Source organism: Oryctolagus cuniculus, chromosome 5, assembly GCF_051225735.1.
Source record: "Oryctolagus cuniculus isolate XC-2025 breed Fujian yellow rabbit chromosome 5, ASM5122573v1, whole genome shotgun sequence".
Taxonomy (NCBI): Eukaryota; Metazoa; Chordata; class Mammalia; order Lagomorpha; family Leporidae; genus Oryctolagus; species Oryctolagus cuniculus.
In genome coordinates, this window is record NC_142871.1 from 41,487,846 (window position 1) to 41,511,097 (window position 23,252).

Consider the following 23,252-nt stretch of genomic DNA (forward strand, 5'->3'; position numbering starts at 1 on the left):
CAAAATTTTACAGATGTTAATTTGGGTGTGTTTCAGTACACCCAAATATAGATTTTGGAGATTTTACCTTATACTATCACATACTTCTAGAAATCAAGGATTTTACCCTCCATTATGAATAACTACATATACTTATAAAGGAATGCAAATTCTGTGCAACCAAAATGAGACTGATGAAATGAAATTTTTCATAAGGTTAAAACTACTCCCATTTAAACAAAAGCTGAGCTTGTGAAATATAACTGCTTAAATCAGTTAGGCATTAAAACTACAAACATAAGTAAAAATGCCATGTGAAACGCTAAGTGATTTTTCAGTATATTCAAACCATATTTTCATCCTCAAACATGTAACATTTAGAGGATAACTTTCCTACAAGGTATAAATGAACTATGTATCTACTGGTAAAAATAATTTTTATTGGAATGGAAAATATTTGTATTGCAATGGATAATATTAATTTATATTTCTATCAATTTTCTACAAGGCTATGTCATTCAAAGTTCTCTCTCTGTATATAGAATTAGGTAATCCCCAGAATATCTTAGACAATATCCAGTTCTCCAATGAAAGGACACACAGTTTGAGGCCAGCGCCGTGGCATATCGGGTAAAGCCACCACCTGCAGGGCCGGCATCCCTTATGGGTGCTGATTCAAGTCCTGGCTGCTACATTTCTGCTCCACCTTTGATCTCTGCTATGGCCTGGGAAAGCACTGGAAGATGGCCCAGGTCCTTGAGTCCTTGCACCCATGTGAGAGACCTGGAGGAGGCTCCTGGCTTCTGGCTCCTGGCTTCAAATCTGTCCAGTTTTCAGCTGTTGCAGCCATTTGGGGAGTGAACCAGAGAATGGAAGACCTCTTGTTCTGCTTCTGGCTCTTTGTAACTCACTCTGCCTTTCAAATAAATAAATAAGTCTTTAAAAAAAAAGACTCACAATTGATCTCTTTTGCCCTTCTCTAGTCATAGATAGCTTCTTTCCTGACAAGCTTTAGCAGGGTCTTAAGCCATGGCTCTCAGTAGGGTTAATTCAGCAGACTGTAAGTATTCAAACATTACACATTTCAAAGAAAGGATGGCTTTGATTGGCTCTGTGGAGATAACCCTCTAAGCCCTTTGATCATATTGCTTGTTTAGAGTATTATTGTAACTGTGGTCCTTGGACCACACTAGGTAGCTTATGCTAACAATAACATTTCTTGTGAATGTCTGTTTTTGTTTTTATGAGGTACTGGGCCACACTCTGTTAGCTTGGCATTTTAGAAGATCCTGTACATTGAGTAGTTAAGAGGGCCACGATTGTACTCCATGTCTATGTTAACAGACCCCTAATAAAATCCCCGGACATCCAGGCTCGGATGGACTTCCTTGGTTGTTAATAGTTTGTGTATGTTGTTACCCATCGACAATTGGAGAATTATGCTCCCTATGTGTGACATCAAAGGGAAAATACAGCTGGAAACTTGTGTGTGATTTCTCCTGAACTTTGCCCTATGTACCTTTTTCCTTTGTGTAGTCTTATCCTTTATCTGTCATAAATTGTAACCATGAGCATAACAGCTGTTCTGACTTCTATGAGTCTTCCTAGTAAATCATCTAATCTGAGGGTAGGCATGAGAACCTCTGATATATACACATAGACATCATCTGTACATTCGGGCAGCTGTTGAAGGAAACCTACATCAGACAGAGCTGACAAACAGCTTGTTTCTTCAGGTTGATTTAGTGTTCATCAGAATACTCATTTGTCATAGCCCACAGTGACAGCTTCCTGAAACTGATCACAGAAGATACTTGTGAGGCTGTTTGTGGAAATCTCTGTACCTCTCCTCAAATCTGTCTCCAAATCTGTTCTGCCCGATCTTCTCCAAGACAACTCTCCAGTGAACTCGCCACTCCCCTTCCCTGGCACATTCCATGAAGCATATTTGCACAGAATTCTATTCTCTTTTCAAATTAATTGCAAGGCATAAATCTCTGACCTTTTTTCTTAACTTGTCTTTTAATTTTCTCAATTAGAAATGTCTCTTGTCAATCAGAAGTTTCTAATCACAAAACATTGTTTTTTTTTTTTTTTGATGAGGTGCACAGAGCAAAAGTAAAATATCATAATTTGCTTTTTTCTGTGTAATGAAAAAAATCCCATTTTTTTTTAGCAGGGTGGACAAATTCCTTTACATAAAATCTCTTTAGGTCCAAAAATCTATTATTCAGTAATCATCCATTATTTGATTCTTTTATTCACATGAAGAGATTTTGGTAATTGTGAAAATCTTGCCTTCCAATAATGCCTATTTTTCAGGATTATTATCTGTAAGTAATCAAAATTCTTTGAGTTTCAGAGTTAAATAATGACTAATGCTCTCTCTTTCCTGGGGAAATAATCCTTGTGTCTGCTTTCAGGGCGGAAGGGATACAGGGGAAAATCCAGTCATTGATGAAATACTTTTCTCCTAAATTTGCTACTCAACTTTAAGACATTTTTAATTTTTCTACTGTAGGAATTTCTTTGACTATTGCTTGCAAAGTCACTTATAGCTTTTACAAAATCATGAATTTTTCTTTGTGCAAAGATCTTTGTTTATTCCAGGAAACCTCCTTTGGGAATCCCTTATGATAGGATACAACCTCCCCTGGAGCAGATAATGCTCACATTTTCCAGAGGCAGGATACCATGTTGCACAACTACAATGATACTGTTTTCATCTGTGAATGTTGTGGTTCAGGTAGTTTTCAAAAGGGCAACCAATCCTATAAGCAGAGGCCCAGAACTATCCCTAGTGTTCGACAGCTTTATGAGTTAGCTGGGACACCTAGTTACAGCTCTCTTCAAACATTTTAAGGATTTGTGTAGAAAAGCTAAAATATTCTCTTTCTGTGTTATTCCAGGGGATAAAAGATAATTTTAATGTGTATATCTTACAGGAACACAGACTACACTCAATAAAACGAACAGCTTTTGAACAGGAAAAATTGCTCAAAAGCAAAGCAGATCACCTTAAAATAAATTCCATCTGTTAAAGTGTTCAAATATAGTGTGGACAAGCACTTGCTAGAGATATTGTACAGGGACTCAATCATTGTAATACATTAGTGAGATAAAAGGATATTTAAGTTTCTGTCTGACACTGAAATTCAACAATTGAAGAGATCATAAGAGTTGCTGGAACTTTGCTTAGAAATGTACTTGAAATTTAAATTTGTTCTTTCACTGCCATTAGGCTATATAAAGTTGTGATCGTTATGAAGTTACATGCTTTGTGCCTCCAGTCAAACAGCTTGCATAGAATTAATGTTGGATTGAGAAGAACTGTATTATCCTGACAGATTTCTTTTGACTAAGCCTTTGGGAGTAAATTACCCTAATTTGAAGATTAAACCCTTTAAAAAATCTCAGCCAATGAGGTTTAATAAAGGAAGGTAAGTCATAGTGCAGACTGGACTGAGAATAATTCATACCTGACTTTTCAGCTGATGCATGTTTGGAACTTTATGTTGAGGAGGATTATGAGGCCATATTTGGATTTGTCTGGAAATACGTCATGGATGATTAGTAATGCAATGAATAAATAGTAGAATCTACTATAGAGATTTGCCATTTTTCTTATGGAGAACACCCAGCATGCTATTTAGGTAGAACTCAAAGAATCCACAGTCTGGAGGATTTTTACTTGCTCAAAGCTTTGGACCTCAGTTGTGCAGATTCAGCAACTCAAGGCATCCGGGGTCAACTAGGCTCAAGCACTGCCTCACACAAGTCAAAGGCTATACTGTAGAAATCCGAATGCCAATGTAATAATTGCAATTAGAACTGTTACTGTCAAGTTGATTAAAATTCCTATGTCTTGTAGTTAGGGCACCCAGGCTGATGGTGTCACTGATGGATGAGCTAATAACACTGATTAAGACTTTGTGTATTAGGTTATAACTTTCCTTTCTCACTAGGTTTAAATTTTACTCTAAGTTTCTAGACTACATCCTTGTTTCCTGTTCTGACTGTGGTCATGTATTTGTAGTTGATGCCTTCAGGAAGTGCTTCTCCAGCATTTGTATTGAAGGCCCAGTCTGTTTTGTTTATCCACCTGTTACAGACCTGTGCTTTGATACAATACAGTGTAAATGAGTTAACAACCACGAAATAAAAATATAGATTTTCAAAATGCAAGTACAATAATTATTTAATTCACTGGACATAGCTTTTCAAAATTTCTGTAACAATCCCTGAATTTTTACTCTCAATTTCTGAACTATAATTCACCAGCAGAATAATTAATGAAATGCTTAATTAGTGATAATGAACTGATGGAAATATATGGTAGAGTAAATTTTTTGTTTGTTTGTTATGTATGGTAGGAACACATTACAGTGAATTTGAATCTCTCTATAATCATTGCCCTCAGACCATCTATGTTCATTATATGGGACATGAGGAACAAGTCTCTGATTTTAAATGGGTAGACGAAAGCAGCTTTATTTAACATTTAAGGTATAAAACATAGACAAATATGTAATGTCTATAAAACATACTTGAAAGCAAGTCCTTGCTGAAAAAGAAAGCTAAATACTAATGTGATAGTGTTCCTGTAAGAAATTATGGTATTTTTTATGATATAATTTTGAGTGGATAAAATTTAGGAAATTTGGAATATTATCTGGTCAATAATAGTGGCAGAGGATGTAGAACCATTGATTTGTTTCACCAGAGACACATTTTGTGGCTATATGGGAGGGATAATTATTTCATATGCGCACATGCCAAAATTCCATTGTTCTGATAATCCTTGACACAAAGACCCACAATAATGACTTCTTTTATAGCAACCACTTGCAAATCCTATTAGTATCAGTTCTTAAATCTATTAACATAATAGTTCTTACTATTCAACAAATAAGTTCTAGCTAGCGTGAAATTGTGAATCATTCTTCCTCAACCACAAAGCTTCGTCACCCGAATGTCATGCTTGTCTGTCACTCAGAGTGGTTGGAAGATGGGATTTTGTAGTTTCTGGCCCTACTACAGCTTTAATCTGGATTTCTTATTTTTGTTTTGCTCTAAGGTCTAGCCTTTCCAATTGCCAGGGGCTTTTATTGCTTTTCCATCCATGTTCAGATATGTTAAGACTCACCAGCATTCGCTACAGCACTGTCATATTTCCATCTTTGGGCTCACACCTCCACTTCACATGAAGAACTCCATATTCAAAGAGTAGAGAGATCATATGGTAATACTTCTAAAAGTGGCCTCCTAATATAGCATATGCCTCTATATTTGCTGTAAAAAATACCAACTGAAGATATAACTCATGCTAAAACCTTGAGTTAACCATGCTTGACATTTCTAATGTACAAGACTACCATTATATTAAAAATAATTTATTATAATTTTATGATGAAGGTAAGTTATGACTCAACATCCCCTAAGGATCTAGTAAGTGCAAAACTTTTATGCTATGGGTATACAAAAGTGTAAATATAAATAAGATAACTACTCTGGAAACTGATAATAAATATCAAAATGTACATAGTATCAGTGGTCAATAGATAATAGTCTATTAGCTCTTTGTGTCTCCATTAGAGCTCTTATGAGGAGACATAGAAAGCGCTATTACAATATGGAGGAATGAATTACTTCTTATTTAGGTGTGGCATCAAGGAAATTTTTAAAGGTGATGCAAGCTGAGTCTTTAGGTTTGGCTGGAATTTTGATAGATTGGTGAGGAGGTAAAGGGATGCATTTGTGTTGAGGGGAGAAAACCTCCAAACAATGTACTTCCCCCTTTTCTGACTGCCACACATTTTTAACTTTGTAGAGAAGATGGAAGAAAATCTATTGAACCAATTGTTTTGGCTGTTCTTATGTGATCACAGCATTGCTTATATGGATTGTCAAACAAGGGATGAGCTCATAAAAGGATATTAATGTGTCATTTTTATTGAGCAAAGTAGCATTATAGAAAAGGTGATTTCAAAGGCACATGGCTCTTTCATTACAGCCTTCAGGGATGATGTTTGATCACTGAAAACAGGCTGCTTTGTTCCATCTTTCTCTGATGTTTGGCATTATCCTGAATACATATGCTCTGACTTGGAAAGAATCAGTCTGTAAAGATTTAATAGATTCGAGACTTGCATATTCAAAATCCAAGTCTTGTGGTTAAAATGAAATGAAATCTATTTTAATATGTATGACTATATATACATAAACATATTTCAGATATATATCTCAGAAAAATTTTAAAAAGCAATGGTAATTATTATATGTATTTGTTCTGAGATTATGAAAGTTGGCTTTTAAAAAATTTACCATTTTGCATCACCCCTAAGGAAAACATAAATTATAAGAGGCATTATTTTGGTGGTTATAAGGTACAATCAGCTTTCCAGTTTCAAGGCTTTGAGATTTGCTCCATGTGCTGTGACTTAGCAAGGACTGAAGTTTCTAGTGCTGGGTGCCTGTGAATACTCTCTTTATTAAAAGTGAATTAACAGCCCTTTTGGTTACAAAAAATTGAAAGTCACAAAATATTAAAGAGAAATACTAAAGATTATTATGTGTATCAGGTCCTTTTCCTTATGGGCCAAAAGAAATGAATTTCTTTTTATTTATTTATTTTTTAAAAGGAGAGAGATGCTTGGCAAGAGACCTGAAGAGTCAAAAGCTTTTCGTGCGGTGACTAAAATTTACAGAATGCTCTCCGCAGAGAATCCCCTGGCTTCTAGTCCCTGTCAATTGATATGTAATCTCACACAAGTTCATCTTTTCATTTTGAATTTCAAGTGAACCTTTGAAAGCAGGATGCCATTCCCGGTTGGCCAGTTTGATATACCTTACATCTTTGAGTACAATTAAACACTCTTTGCATTGAAATTAAGCCCAACAGGCATCAGCTCAGGTAGGCTAGGTTAAATTATGTTCCATTTCATGTGACACAGAAAATCTTTCTATGTCACTTCCCTACTAACAACCTTTCCCTTTCTCTGTCCCCGCTTAGAGTATCCTCCACCTCAATGACCCAGGCTGCTTCCTCTGCGTGACCTGTTCTCATTCTCTAGTTAGTTTTTACAACAATCTAAAAACAGAGGCTATTTCAATTGCACATTTATTGCCAAAAGCAAAGCTTTATAAACTTTATGTGCTTATAAATCATCTGGGGATCTTGTTAAAAATGCAGGTTATAATTCACCAGGTCTGGGGTCTGGCCAAGATGATAACAAGCTCCCAGGTGATGCACTAGACCATACTTTGGGTAACAAATATCTAGAGTACCATGGACCTCTCATTAAATTAGTGTTTGTTCCTGGAGCCCGGGTAACCAGAAATGTAGGCTATCCCTTTTTCATGTTTGTCCTTTCTTATTTACATTATGTATATATAATATATTTAAATTTTATTCATTTACTTTTATTTGAAAAGGAGATGAGCAGTTTGTTATTCTAACTGCTAGTTAACTCCCCATATGTATAGAGATGATCAGGATGGGGTCAGGCCAAAGCGAGGGGCCCACAACTTCATCTGGTTCTGCTATGTAGGTGGCAAGGGCCCAAATACTTGAGCCATCATCTGCTACCTCCTAGGGTGCACATTTAGCAGGAATCTGGATTGGAAGCAAAGACACAGGGACACAAACCAGGTTCTCCAATATGGGAAGTGGACATCCCAAGTGGCAGCTTAACTGCCGTGCCATATGCCTGCCCTTCAGTTTACATTTTCGATACAGCAAACTGCTTGAAGTTTCTGGAATATATCAGGCTCTTTCACATCTTGATACTTTATCAAATATTATTCTCTCTGCCTGCCCTTGTATCTTGTAACACTTCCTTTACCTTTAAAGTTCAGTTCCGCTGTGGTCTCCTCCAGGAATCCTTCCCTAATCCCTTTGCCATGTAATTGCTTGATGAAATGTCTCTGATATGCTCCCACAATGCCCTGTAGTTCCTATATTATAGCTTCTTCATAATCTCTTGCAACTGTCTGCTTACTTGTCCATTCTTTGGAGAGGGGGAAGAGATTATGCATTTTATCTCTAATACCTTACTGCCAATCCCAATGCCTGATACATTACTAGCATTTTATTAAAGTTTACTGACTGATTGAAGAGGGGAAGTTGACTTCTTGTCATGTAAAAATATGGTGTAATATTTTGTCTCATAAAGTTAAAATTCAATTGGGAGTAATAAAAACTATATTCATAAAAAGCTAAGTACAGGGTGAGATAATACTGAAGATATAAAATGTTGTGTGTGATTAATTGCCGAATGAGGATCATAGCAGATACTATGCTGAATCCACTGGAGGAAAATGGCTCTGTGGATTTTTTAAAATCAATTTTTAATATCTTAACTTGTTCTACAAACTATTTGAACCTGCTGATAACTCCGTGTATTAGAGTTAATGAACGTGTAAGCACAGGCTCATACACAGTTAAGGGAATGGTTTGGGAAAAGGAGGGAATTGTGAAAGTGTTCACCCAGCCCGAGGAACAGATTAGTGTGTCTGCAAAAGTGCACCTCACTGAACAGAGGACGTCAATATTAGGGCACAAACTTTCCATTTCCGCTCTGCCCCCAAGGCTGACTCCCACAGGGCGCCAGCGTCTTCCTTGTCCTCTAGCTTCTGGTGGGTTGTGGATCATAGGTTACTTCAGCCCTGGGAGAAAAATGAAGTCAGGAATTTTATCTTATTTTTTGGGAGGAGGAGCGGGATGGTTGCCTAGAACTGGTTGTGCCACTTGGAAAATTGCCTGTATGTTAAAGGTTTCAAATTATTCTAATTAGAATGTCCCCCTAGAACCCTGGGCTCATACAGTTTACATTTAGTGTGGTAAAAGAGGAAACAAATAATTTTGGAGGTAAGTAAAAATTAACTCCTCAAAAAAAGTCCAGTATTCTCAGAGTTTGCGTATATCAGTCTTTAGTTGACTGTTCAATTGTAAAGAAATAATATGTCAAAGATGGAGTCCTGAGTTGGTCCCTCTTCATAGGGAGATTATCTCTATCTTTGCTTCTTCTCGTTCCTGTTGTCATCTGGTTATTTCACTGCTCACACTCTGTCTGGCTGAGGATAGAAAAGGAATTTTTATTTATTTATTTGTTGTTTTTTTTTGACAGGCAGAGTTAGACAGTGAGACAGAGAGAGAGAGAGAAAGGTCTTCCTTCCATTGGTTCACTCCCCAAGTGGCCACTATGGCTGGCGCTGTGCCGATCCAAAGCCAGGAGCCAGGTGCTTCCTCCTGGTCTCCCATGTGGGTGCAGGGCCCAAGCACTTGGGCCATCCTCCACTGCACTCCCGGGCCACAGCAGAGAGCTGGACTGGAAGAGGAGCAACCAGGACAGAATCCGGTGCCCCAACCGGGACTAGAACCTGGGGTGCTGGTGCCGCAGGTGGAGGATTAGCCTAGTGAGCAGCGGCGCCGGCCAGAAAAGGAAATTTAATGAATGAAAGTGTAGCTTCAGCATCTATGATAAAAAGTTTGTCAAGAAAGAGACTGAAATCCTGAACAAAAATGAAGTGTCCGTTTATCTGGCTTGGACTGCCCCCTATTGCTGTAAATATACCAGGATTTGCTTCCAGTTTATCAAATACCACAAGATGAATGTGGGCAAAAAGTCCTATATTCATGATAGCGAAGAGAACCAGGTGGGTTGAACAATCAGATTATATTAATATGGAGCTCTGTGTGCAGTCTTCGGATTTTGGATCGTCTCACAATGCTGTTTGCATACTTACTTAGAGCATTGGCGTGTATGAGCCTAATTCTGTGACCCAGCAAAAACAGATCATAAATTCGAGCAGAAGACATGTTTGTAGGCTGACCTTGGAGAGATGAGCTAAGGGTGCTGAAGAAATATAAACTCAATTTACAATAATAAAGAAAAGTGCTTGTACTTTGCCCAGTGGATGAAGTGAAAATCTAACATTTTTTTCTGGTATATGCTGAATGTTTTATCAGACTTGATTAAATTCCTCTTTAGTAGGAAGCTAAGGGAGAGACTGAGTACAAACACTTTGTATGAGGCTTTTGACTCCTCTTTTGCCCTTCACTGTGTAATTCTTTTTCTAAAGTGACTTTTACTTTTCTTTCTTTCCAGGCTCCATTTATGAAATGTTTGGAAATGAATGCTGTTTGTCAACAGGAGAAGTGATTAAAATTATTGGTCTCAACATTAAGAAGATCATAGCTGAAATCTGTGAACACATTGAAGATTGTGAGCCCCCACAACCATTTGAATTGCCTATGAATTTTCCAGGTACAGTTGCCACTGCCTCTCACTAATGAAACTATGCTGTTAGTCGTTATATACACCTCTACAACTGAAAACAATGAAAAAGTGAGGCTTTTTATTTCTACTCCAGGACAGGAGGTGAACAACAATAACAAAACCCCAGAATGCTTATGGTTCAGTCATATTAAGGACTAAAAGAAGGCGAATATTATCTAGGTTTTAAAATAAATGTCTTTCAATTAAGAGTTAAAGTTTTGGTCAATAAAATATGTGGTGAGTTCCAACTATATGCTGAGTAGTGAGAATCAACAAATTGAAGGCACAGAACTAGTTAACATCACTAAAACATGTCTACTCTTTGCTTTCCATTTGCTATTACTGCAGTTCCCTGGATAATTTAATGTTCCTACTGGTCTTAATGAAACGTCTTACCTCTTTTTGTCTCATTACCTCCACTCAGAGTTTCAGAATCAGCTCAGATATCATGCCATCGAGAAAATTTTTGCTGACCTTCTATTCTAATCTAGATATCTCTCTTTTGTGTTACCACAGTGTCTTTGGCACTAAGAATGAACCTGATTGGATAGTCATTAACTTTTTCCTTGTTTGTCTTATTCTATAGATCAGAGATTGGCCAACTTTTTCTATAAAGGGCCAGTTAGTAAATATTTTGGGCTTTGCAGCCAAATGGACTCTGTTACAACTACTCTACTCTGATGCTGCAGCATGAAAGCAACTGTAAATAATGCAGAAACCAAATAACACGACCAGGGCTTAACAAAACTTTATTTAGAAAAGCAGTGGCCAGCAGGATTTGTCCTGTCAAATGTAGATTTTGAGCTCTGCCTGGACACAAATTCCTTGGTAGATCAAATATTATATATGAAACTTTGTATTTCTAGTAATAAGTATGTTTCAGCATAGACAATGTGCTTAATAATTATTTATTGAATGGATAATGGGTAGTAGAAGAGAACATCTGATGGGGCCGGCACTGATAGGGTTGGCACTGCAGTGCAGCAGGTTAAGGCCCTGGCCTATATATACCATATGGGTACTCCATTTGAATCCTGGCTGCTCCACTTCTGATCCAGCTCCCTGCTAATGCTGCTGGGAAAGCAGCAGAGGATGGCCCAAGTCCTTGGCTCCTGCATCCACAAGGGAAACCCAGGAGAAGCTTCTGGCTCCTGGCTTCAGAGCTGTCCAGCTCTAGCTCTTATGGCCATTTGGGGAATGAACCAGCGGAAGGAAGACCTCTCTCTGTCTGTCTCTACCTCTCTCTGTAACTCTTTCAAATAAATAAAAAAATAAATCTTAAAAAAAGTGCATCTTATAATAATTTATAATATGTTTCTTAATATATTTAAAGTTTTCTTGAGTTCTATAGGAGACTTAAATAGCATCAGATAATCAGATACTGGTTTGGATTTTGGAATTATTGTATTTCAGTTTTCACTATCCTTGTGTTATTGGGAAGAATAACTATTGAAATATAGTTAAAGAGTTTAGAATGCTATTTGGCATATAGCCAAAAAAAGTGCCAGCTTTTATTGCCATTATTAAGATTGTTCAAACTATTTCTGTGATATTCGGTAAAGCTTTTCAGAGAATGTTATACTTGGTATGAATCTTGAAGAACAAAAATAACTCTGCAAAATGCCCTAGTATCTCACCCCTTTCATTTGAAAATTACCCATTGTTCAGTTCTACATATTCCTTCTTCACTCTCATCCTTTCCAACAATAGTACTCAAACTTGACTGCACATTGGAATCACCCAGTGAGCTTTAAAAAATCCTGGTGCTCAGGCTACTATCATGAAACATTCTGATTTACCAGGTCTTGGGTGAAGTCTGCTCACAGGGTGAGCTTAAAGCTTAAGGGTGATACTAAAGAGCAGTCCTAAGTTGAGAACCATTGCTTTATAATAAGCATTTCTAAGAACTCAAATTACATCTAACAACTCCCTTGTTTGAATCATTGTAGTCTTTCCTGCATTAATCACTGCATTTGTAACATTTTCTATGTAATCGAGCTTATTTATGTGCTTGTCTACCTAACAACGTCTACCTAATAGATCACAAGATTGCTCAAGGCAGAATATGACATGGTGTTTAGGAGAATATGTATATAATAAATATTTGGTGGTGTAAATGACTAGAGTCTTCTGATAGAAGATGCATTTCTCCTTATAGTGAAAACACTTAGCTGTCCATTAGGAGTTTAATTTAGATGCTATTTAAAATATCCCTTTGAACTTTCAGTTGACATGATAATCTTGCATCAATAGCAACAATTTGAAAAATATGTCTAAAATCCAGTTTATTGAAAGGATCAGGGATAAAATGGAGGAGGAAAGTGATTGGTGATGCCTAGGAAATATTTTCCTTCAAAGAGGACTCCTAGATGGTGATGAAAGGGATCCCAAATAGAGGAATAATCCTGCATCAGTACTAGAATGAAAGATAAAAGTTGAGTCCACTATTTTTTTTTTCATAAATCTCAACAGCAATCTATAATTCATGCTATATTTAAAACTTTCAATTTAAACTCCCAATTAGATTTTAGACTCAAGAAGTCCAGTATTATTTTATAACATTATTATTTGAGAATTTTCCGCATTTTATTTTGTTAGTAATTTTTTATATTTAAAATTTTTTTTTTATTAAAGAGTGCAGGTTTCATGCATTCCATAGAATTCCAAGAAGACAACCACACTTCTTTCCCTCTCATCCCTGCCCAAAACCCTCCCTCTCTTCCTTCTCTTCCTTTCATCAGTTTTTGCAAAGAAAAAAAATCGCATAATTTTAATCCACTCTCTATTCATAGGATTAGTTCCCACTAACCATAATATTCAACAATTAAAAGTAGAAACACAATAGTTTCACAGGAGTATAAGGGCTAAAAATGACAATCATATCACAAAATATCTGTTTCATTCCTATACATTTTTTTGTATTCTATATTAACTACCACAAAAGAGAGAAAACATATTTGTCTTTTTGAGACTGGCTTATTTCACTTAGCATAATTGTTTCCAGTTGAATCCATTTTGTTGCAAAAGATAGGATTTCTTTCCTTTTTTTTTTTTTTTTTTTTTGACAGGCAGAGCTGAACAGTGAGAGAGAGACAGAGAGAAAGGTCTTCCTTCTGTTGGTTCACTCCCCAGATGGCCGCTACAGCCAGTGTGCTGTGGCCGGCCCACTGCGCTGATCCGAAGCCAGGAGCCAGGTGCTTCCTCTTGGTCTCCCATGTAGGAGCAGGGCCCAAGCACTTGGGCCATTCTCCACTGCCCTCCCGGGCCACAGCAGAGAGCTGGACTGGAAGAGGAGCAACCAGGACAGAATCCAGCGCCCCAACCAGGACTAGAACCTGGGGTGCCAGCGTCGCTGGCGGAGGATTACCCAAGTGAGCCATGGAGCCAGCCAAAGGATAAAGATAGGATTTAATTCTTTTTCTTTTTTTTTAAGAATAGAAATTTTTTTTGTTTGTTTTTAAGATTTATTTATTTATTTGGAAGTCAGAGTTACACACAGAGAGAAGGAGAGGCAGAGAGAGAGAGAGAGAGAGAGAGAGAGAGGTCTTCCATCCAGTGGTTCACTCCCCAATTGGCTGCAATGGCTGAATCTCTGCCAATCCGAAGCCAGGAGCCAGGAGCTTCTTCCAGGCCTCCCATGTGGGTGAAGGGGCCCAACCACTTGAGCCATCTTCTACTGCTTTCTCAGGCCGTAACAGAGAGCTGGATCAGAAGTGGCGCAGCCGGGTCTTGAACCGGTGCCCATATGGGATGCTGGCACCTCAGGCCAGGGTGTTAACCCACTGTGCCACAGTGCCAGCCCCAGGATTTTATTCTTTTTTATGGCTGAATAGTATTCCATAGTTTATATATGCCTCATTATCTTTATTGAGTCATCAGTTGATGGATACCTGGTGGATTCCATGTCTTAGCTATTATTAACTGAGCTGCAATAAACATGTGGATTCAAATAATTTTTTCATGATTTTGTTTCACTTGGATAAATTCCTAGGAATGGGATAGCTGGGTCATATGGTAGACTTATTTTCAGATTTCTGAGGAATCTCTGTACAGTCTTCCTTAATGGTTACACTAGTTTACGTCCCCACCAACAGTGGATTAGTTGTCTTTTTCTCCACATCCTCACCGATTTCTTGTGTTTTGAATTTTTGATGATAGCCATTTTAGCTGTGGTGAGGTGAAACCTCCTTGTGGTTTTTATTTGGACTTTCCCTGAGAAAATCCCACTTAGTGTGGGTGGATGATCTTTTTATTAGATTCAATTTTCTATTTTTTTTCAGATTTTTGCATGTATGTTCATCAGGGTTATTTTTCTATAGTTCTCTTTTTTGACGTATCTTTGGTTTAGGAATAGGTAATGCTGGCATCATAGGAAGCATTTGGAAGGCTTCCCTCCATTTCAATTGTTTTGAACAGTGTAAGAAGAATTGGGATTAGCTTTTCATGAAATACTTGGTAGACTTCAACCGTGAAGCCATCTGATCCTGTGCTTTTCTTTCTTTACCACTGGGAAGATCTTCATCATTGATTCAATCTCAATCATGGTTATTGGTCTGTTCAGATTTTCTAAGTTTATATACCTTATTTTTGTAAATTATGTGTGCACAGAAATATATCAGTTTTTTCTAGATTTTCCAATTTGTTGCCATAAAACTCTTTGTATTAATGTCTTATAATTCTCTGTGTTTCTGTGGTGGCAGTTGTAACATCTCCTTTTTCATCTCTGATTTTATAACTTGGGCCTCCCTTCTACCTTTCTGGTAATTTGGGTTGATGACTTATCCATTTCCTCCCTCCCTCCCTCCCTCCCTCCCTCCCTCCCTCCCTCCCTCCGTCCCTCCCTTCTTCCTTCCTTCCTTCCTTCCTTCCTTCCTTCCTTCCTTCCTTTCTTTCTTTCTTTCTTTCTTTCTTTCTTTCTTTCTTTCTTTCTTTCTTTCTCTCTCTCTCTCTCTCTCTCTTTCTTCTTTCGTTCTTTCTTTTCTTAAACAGCTTTTCATTTGTCTTGTCTTTTGCACAGTTTTTATTTCTATTTTGTTTTTTTCTTCTATAATTTTTATTTATTTTGTCCTAGTAATTTTGGATGTGATTTATTCCTTTCTTTCTAGGCCCTTGACATGCATTGTCAGATCAGTTATTTGATATATTTCCAATTTTTTGGTGTAGGGCACTTATTACTATATACTTTTCTACTAACACTACGTTAGCTGTGTCTCATAAAGTTTAATATGCTATGTTGTCATTTTCAATCATTTTGAATAATTTTTGATGTCTATGTCTCTTTTGATTTCTTTTATGATACATTGTTCATTCAGAAACATGTTGTTTAGTCTCCATTTTTTGTGTATTTCAGGAGTTTCTTTTGTTGTTAATTTCCAACTTCATTCCATTATGTTCAGAAAAATTATACGACATTATTTCCATTTTTCTGAATTTGTTGAGACTTGTTTTATGACATAGTATGTGGTCCATTTATAGAAAGTTCCATGTACTGCTGAAAACTGTGTATTTTGCAGCTGTGGGATGAAATGTTCTATGGAGATCTATTAGATCCATTTGGTCTGTAGTGTATGTTAGCTCTGTTGTTTCTTTATTCATTTTTGTCTGATTGATTTTTCCATTAATAAGAATGGGGTGTTGAATTCTTATATTATCTATTGTATTGGTGCTTATGTCTCCCTTTAGATTCATTAACATTTGTTTTATAAAACTGTGTGTCCTCACATTGAGTTCATATACATTTATTATAATCACATCTTCTTGTTGAGTTGACCACTTAACCATTAGTTAATAACTTTGTCTCTTTTAACAGTTTTTGTTTTACGGTCTATCTTGTCTGTGATGAGTGTAGCTACTCCTGCTCGTTTTTTTACTTGCATTTGTATGGGATATTGTTTTTCATCATTTCACTTTCAGTCTGTGTGTATATTTATTGATGGGGTGTGTTTCTATTTGTTTCTTGAAAACAAATAGACCCTTTTTATCCATTTAGCCAGTCTGTATCATTTAATTGTAGAATATGGACCATTTACATTAAAGGTTATTATTGAGAAGCAATGACTTGGTCCTACCATTTATCTATAAATAGTACTATTATCTGTTTTCAATCTTGCTTGTTCTTGTTCTGGGAAGTTTTTGCCTTCACATTATTTTGTGATACTGATTATCTTTTTTCATCTCTCTGTAGTACAACCCTAAATATCACTTGTAAGGCTGGCTTGGTGGTGAAAAATTATTTCAATTTTTGCTTGTCTTGTAAAATCTTTATATTTCATCTTCATTTATGAAATAAAACTTCACTGGTACTGTGGGCTGGCATTTTGCCTGTAGCATTACTGTTGAGAAATCTGCTATCAATATGAAGGGAGTTCTTTTAAAGATGATCACATATTTCTTTCTTGCAAACTTTTGGATATTCTCATTAGGTTTTATAATGTTTATAATATGTCATGTTGAGGATCTTTTCTGATCATGCCTATTTGGAGTTCTCTGAGTGTCCTGTATTTGGATGTCCATATATTTTTACAAATTGGGGAAACATTGTTTTTATTTCACTGAATAGGTTTGCTAAGCCATTCTTATTTTCCTTGTCTTCAGAAATGCCTAACACCTATTTATTTGATCATTTGATGATATCCCATAGATCTTGAGAACTGTTTTTGGTTTGTATAAATTTTTCTTCTTTTTTTTTTTTTGTTTGAGGTATTTTAAAAGAACTATCTTCTAGATTCCATATTTGTTCTTCTGGATCCCCAAGTCTCTTGCTCAGGCTTTCCGTTGTATTATTTTTATTTGACTTATTGAATACTTCATTCCTAATATTTCTGTTGAGTTTTTTTTAATATCTCTATGTCTTTACAGAATTTCTCGTTCATGTCATGTATTGATTTCTTTATTTTGATGAAATATTTCTCTATTTTTCTGAGTAATCTTACAATTATTCTTTTGAAAATTTTTTGAGGTATTTCATCAATCTCCATTTGTACACAATACAATGTTGATGAAAGATTGTGTTACTTTTGGGGAGATATTTTCTCTTCCTTGTTTATGTTTTTTTGTTTCTACATTGATTTTTTAGCACATCTGGGGTATCTCTAGTTACTGTCTCCTCTGGAAGATTGTTTTTATTTTCTCTTTTTAAAGATATATATATTTATTTGAGAGGCACAGTTATAGAGAGAGGGAGAGACAGAGTGAAAGGTCTTTCATCTGCTGGTTCACTTCTCAAATGATTGCTATGGCTGGAGCTGGGTCCATGTGAAACCAGGAGCCAGGAGCTTCTTCTGGGTCTCCCATGTGGATAAAGGGGCCCAAACACTTCCCTGGCCTTCCCAGGCCACTAGCAGAGAATTAGATTAGAAGAGGAGCAGCCAGGATATGAACTGGCGCCAATATGGGTTGCCAGCACTGCAGGTAGAGGCTTAACCTACTATATCACAACTCTGGCCCCAGGAGGATTTTTTCTTAATTGAGAACTTTATTCTGTGGAAGTGTGCATTGGGAGCTTGGTGAAGTGCCTAAGGCTTATACTTGAGTTCCATAAATGTGTGCTTCATGGGGCCAGGGAACTCTGGCCACTTGGGTTGAGGCAAGAGTCCTAAATGACACCAAAGTTTGGTGAACCACTGAAGGAGATTCATGGTGCCAATGTACTGCACCCAACCAGGCATGCGCATCATTCAGAGCACCAATCCACTCCTCAGCGTATTGCTTGATCCTTTCTTGAGATCTGTCCCCAGTATGTTGGAAGCTCTGAGTCTTTGTAGTCAGACCAGGTGGGTGCACAGGAACCCAGCTGCAACCGGTGACTCTCTCACTTCAATGGCATATGCTCAGAACTCCCACAGTCACAGGGTGCATGGAGTCCTTTCTCCACCTTGCAAGCTGCCTTGTCCTGGCCCTAGTTACCTTCAAGGGCCACAAAACTGCCCACTGTTCCCGAGGTCTGGACAGTGTTCAGTTGCAGCTCTACCTCAGGAGCTTTGGTGAGGGGAGGGGAGGGAGTGCATCAATGTGGCCTCACTTCATGGAGCAAAGTAGCCACCAAATTCTGACCAGTTCTCCAGACCAGACTCACGATCAGTGGGAACTGTGGAATTCTCCCTCAGTCAAAGCCACGAGTGGCAATGGCCATGCCGCTGCCTCTCACCTTGCCCTGGGGAGATGGCACTTCTAAGCCAGTGGATGGTGTGGTAGATTCAGGAGTGGCTGGCAGTGGTGTGGCTCCTCTTTCCTTGCTGCTCCATGGAGTCTCTGTTCTATCCTTTCCATTCTCCACTGAAATTTTTTTCAGTTCCCTAGGATCCTTGCTTTTTGTTTTCCTGGTCTCTCTGTGACTAAGCTCAGTGTGGCTTCCCATTATTCAGCCATCTTGGATCTTCCTCAAGAAAGTTCGCTTTTTCCCAGCTGAAAATTCCTGCTTCTCCTTTACTTGCTGTTCAGGTAGAGGCTCAGAGTAGTGAGAAATATGTTAATGACATTCTATGTCTTTCTTAGCCTGTGCGCCATCCTAGACACATGCCCTGTTCTGTACATGTATGTGGCGATCTAGAGTCCTGGGGATGTGTCGCAACTTTCAGTGTCCTTGTGGGCATCTCATTTACCAGCTTTTCTTTTTAAACATTTGCGTTCACCTGTTGCTTTCCCCACCACTGCAATCACAAAAGTTAAACAACTGTCTATCATTTAGTTGTTTACTTTTTGACAAAAGCTCCGAGGGAGTCTTTTCCCTCTGAGGAGTTAACAATGAGATTAGTTAAAGAGAGCCTGGAAAGTATGATTTTCCAGGGAGAGACAAGACATGTCAAGTAATTATAGTTTTGGGGGATTAAGCTTTGAATGAATTTTTTTTTTTTTTTTGCCATACTTGCTATTTGTTGGTTTTCAAGGGAAAAGTAGAGCTAAAGTATCTCTGTGGTGTGTGGGCGATCTGGGGTGTGTAAACAATAAGAAAAATGCAACATGGGGCCAGTGCTGTGGCACAGTAGGTTAATCGTCCACCTGCAGCACCGGCATCCCATATGGGCTCTGGTTCTAGTCCCGCTGCTCCTCTTCCAATCCAGCTCTCTGCAATGGCCTGGGAGAACAGTGGAAGATGGCCCAAGTGCTTGGATCCCTGCACTCGCATGGGAGACTGGGAAGAAACTCCTGGCTCCTGGCTTCAGATCAGCACAGCTCCGGCCATTGCAGCCATTTGGGGAGTGAACCAACGGAAGGAAGATCTTTCTCTCTGTATCTTCCTCTCACTGTCTGTAACTCTACCTATCAAATAAATAAATAAAATCTTAAAAAAAATGCAACAAAGTTTTCTGTTCTTACCAAGATTCTTTAATATGGAGTCCGCAGATTGCTCCAATTCACTCAATAATTAAGTGTTGTGAAAAATTTGATCCAGACTTTTTCTTTTTCTTTTCTTTTCTTTTTTTTTAATGGCTGCAACAGCTGTAGCTGCACTGATCTGAAGCCAGAAGCCAGGAGTTTCTTACAGCTCTCCCATGTGGGTGCAGGAGCCCAAGGACTTGGGCCATCTTCTATTGCCTTCCCGGGCCATAGTAGAAAGCTGGATTGGAAGTGGAGCAGCCAGGACTTGATGGGGTGCTGGTACTGTGGGCAGCAGCTTTACCCACTATACCACAGCTCTGGCCCAGATCCAGACACCTTTTTTTTTTTTTTTAAGACTTATTTATTTATTTGAGAGACAGAGTTACAGTAAGAGGGAGAGACAGAGAGAAAGGTTTTCCATCCGCTGGTTCACTCCCCAAATGGCCACAGTGGCTAGAGCTGAGACAATCTGAAGCTAGGAGCCAGGAGCTTCTTCTGGGTCTCCCATACGAGTGCAGGGGCCCAAGCATGTCATCTTCTACTACTTTTCCAGGTCTTAGCAGAGAGCTGGATCGGAAGAACAGCTGGGACTTTTAAAACCAACTTCTTCATTGTTTTTATAGAAGAGATAAATACTAGTGTTTATTCCATTTTTTTTGCTGAAATCATCCACTCTTCTGTAAAAAATTATGTAAATATGCCTTCTCATCTAGATCAAAACTAAAAATTTTGATCTAGATGACCATGATTTGGGAAGGATATTCAGAATGATTTTGCTTCAAAACCAAAAAGGAAAAAAAGAAAAAGATATGTAGCATTTGACCAGTGAACTTTCTTTTATAGATGCAGTGCTAGAACATTCAAGCTCACTCAAGGAAATTTTGCAAGATTTGGCAAAGACACTTTTAGGGGAGAAACTAGAACCTGATTTTTTTGCCGAACTATGAATGGGGAATAAACTTCCAATATTTATCACTGGTTGCTTCCTACATAACATCATGTTTTCATATGTATTTTGTCATTTCAAAACATTTCATAAAATATTTAAAGAAATAAAAAGCCATCATTTCAGTTCCCTATGGGAATAAGCAAAATGCTTTAGAAGCACAATTTGTTCTTTTAAAAGACAGCTCTGTTAGTTGAGCCTTTTTAGGAGCTAGAAAACCTGCAATTCTTGCCAAACACAACTAAAATATATCATGATATTTGATAGTTAATTGCATTATTTCTGTAGATTGGTAAATCACATATGTTTGGCTTATGGTGATGTTCCAAATTTCTGGATTACCTCCTGGAAATATTTGTTCCTCCTTTGTAATGTTTTAAAGCATGAATAATACATGTATTCTCTTTAGTTATGAAAAATTTCTTGAAAGAAAGTGTTTCAGTACATCTTTGTGTTATACAGAGATGTTTTTTCCCAAACAGTATGTTCATATCAAATGTCTCTAAACCATGTGTTCCAGAAATGATTGACATCATGGTCTTCTATGACCTAGTCACCTAATCTAAGAGGTGATATTCCAAGATTTCATTCATATTCTTTTGCTTGTACAAACAAAATTTCAACTGGGAGGTAGGAACAACTGGAATCTGTCTTGGAGGTTACCTGGCACAGTTACATAAGAAATTTTTAAAAAGTGACGTTATTAATACTACATTTTATTTATAAATATGTATCTAAAATATTTTTCTTTCAACAACTGGTTCATATACAAGTTATTGTGATAGTTTACATTCTTCTCATGTTAAATCTTAAAAATCTAATACGGGGCCAGCACTGTGGCATAGTAGGTTAAGCCTCCACCTACAGTGCCGGCATCCCCTATGGGTATTGGTTTGTGTCCTGGCTGCCCCCACTTCCAATCCAGCTCCCTGCTAATGGCCTGGGAAAGCAATGGAAGATGGCCCATGTTCTTGGGCCCCTGCACCCCCTTGAGATACCTGGAAGAAGCTCCTGGCTCCTGACTTTGGATTGGCCCAGCTCTGGCCATTTTAGCCATTTAGGGAATGAATCAGCAGATAGAAATCATTTCTTATTGTATCTCCCTCTCTGCAACTCTGTCTCTGAAATAAATAAATCTTTAAAAAAAACTACTATGTATGTCCCATTTATTACATATCTCGTTTCAGGCTATCCAAATTTCAAGTAGCCCCATTTCAATCAAGTGTTCATTCTGTATTGGAGAACATGGTTCTAAACTATCTATGGCTCCAGAGTCTTACTGTGAGGCTCTTCTTGCTTAATCAAAGTAAAAGAATGAAATAGTCTTGTTGTCAACCCACTTAGCACCATAATAAGGGGCCAGAGATGTCCTGGATATGTGGCATTCTTCGTAATTTTTCTACCTCAGATGTAAGCATTGTAATGTTAAAAAGATTTGTATTAGTGCCACTCTGAAAATAATATAAAACAGGTATTTAATATAAATGTAAGAAAATTCATAAAATTTGAAATTTCCTCCATGTTTTAGTGTTTTAAGCCATGTTTTAAAAATATGTAGTGAACAATATTAGTTAAATTAACTTCTACCAGATTAAATGGATTTTAATCACTCAACTGGTTAAGCAATTCCCAAGTAGCAATATTATTACTAGGCTGACAGCACACTTCATAAATTAGGTCATAAGGAAACAGTGAGATCAAGTGGAGTTAGCAGTTTATTATTAATGGCACGAAAGGCAGCATGAACTTCATGTCTCAGTGGGTGCTATTGACCCCACATCCCGTGGGATGATATAGAACTTGGACAGGTGGATGATAAACACATGGATGAGGAACTCTGAGCCTTTGGAGACCCCAAACATAAGAAGCTGCTGGGAAAATGGTTAGCTCCTGCCCTAAAAAAATACCCACCATCTTTATTACTCTGGAATGTAAAAAAATATCCTTTGGGGAGCAGAGAGAGACTTTATTATTATTATAATTTGAATACAAACCTGCTATCTCTGGCTTCTGAGTAGTGTGAAAATGTTACACTGAGTTCTGTTCCAATATATCTCTGAAGGTATTCAAAAAGGCTGTGGGAAGTTTATTTTGGTACAAAAAATTATTGAAATCTATACATAGATTTTTCATGTAGGTACTTCCCATAAACCTTTAGAAGTGCATTCATATATCCTTTAAGAGTAAGACTGAGGACTGGTGCTGTGGCATAGAAGTTTAAACCTCTGCCTGCAGTGCCAGCACCCCCTATGGGCAGCAGTTCAAGTCCCAGCAGCTCCTGCTCCCTACTATTGTGCCTGGGAAAGCAGTGGAAGATGGTCCAGGTTGGTACCCTGCACCCATGTGGAAGACCTGGAAGAAGCTCCTGGTTCCTGGTTTCAGATTGGCCCAGCTCTGTGCCTTGCAGCCATTTGAGGGGTGAAACAGTGGATGAAAGATCTCTCTCTCTCTTTCTCTCTCTTGTAACTCTTTCAAATAAATAAATAAATCTTTTAAAGAAATCAGTCTTTTTTATTAAAAATAATTTTATTATAAATGTGAAAAATTTATGAAGGTTTGGAATAATCAATGACATAAATTGGATTAGTACAAATTTCTTCCACAAGAACTGGACTAAAGTTAAATCAGTGAAATGTATGACATCTGCTCCTTTATGCTAAGGTATTAAAATACCAAATACATTAACACTTTTCAAGATGAATTTCCCCATCGTTTCATTTGGATAATTA

At 37.6% G+C, this 23,252-nt stretch overlaps 1 protein-coding gene across 2 annotated transcripts in view; it reads left to right on the forward strand.

Moving 5' to 3' along the window:
* The window catches only part of THEMIS (thymocyte selection associated), a 213,822-nt gene that overhangs the window by 43,535 nt on the left and 147,035 nt on the right, over positions 1-23,252 (forward strand). For both annotated transcript variants that reach the window (XM_089332705.1, XM_008263480.5), the window contains exon 2: positions 10,089-10,247. In XM_089332705.1, coding sequence (XP_089188831.1) covers positions 10,089-10,247 — 159 coding nt within the window. The remainder of the gene's footprint in view (positions 1-10,088; positions 10,248-23,252) is intronic.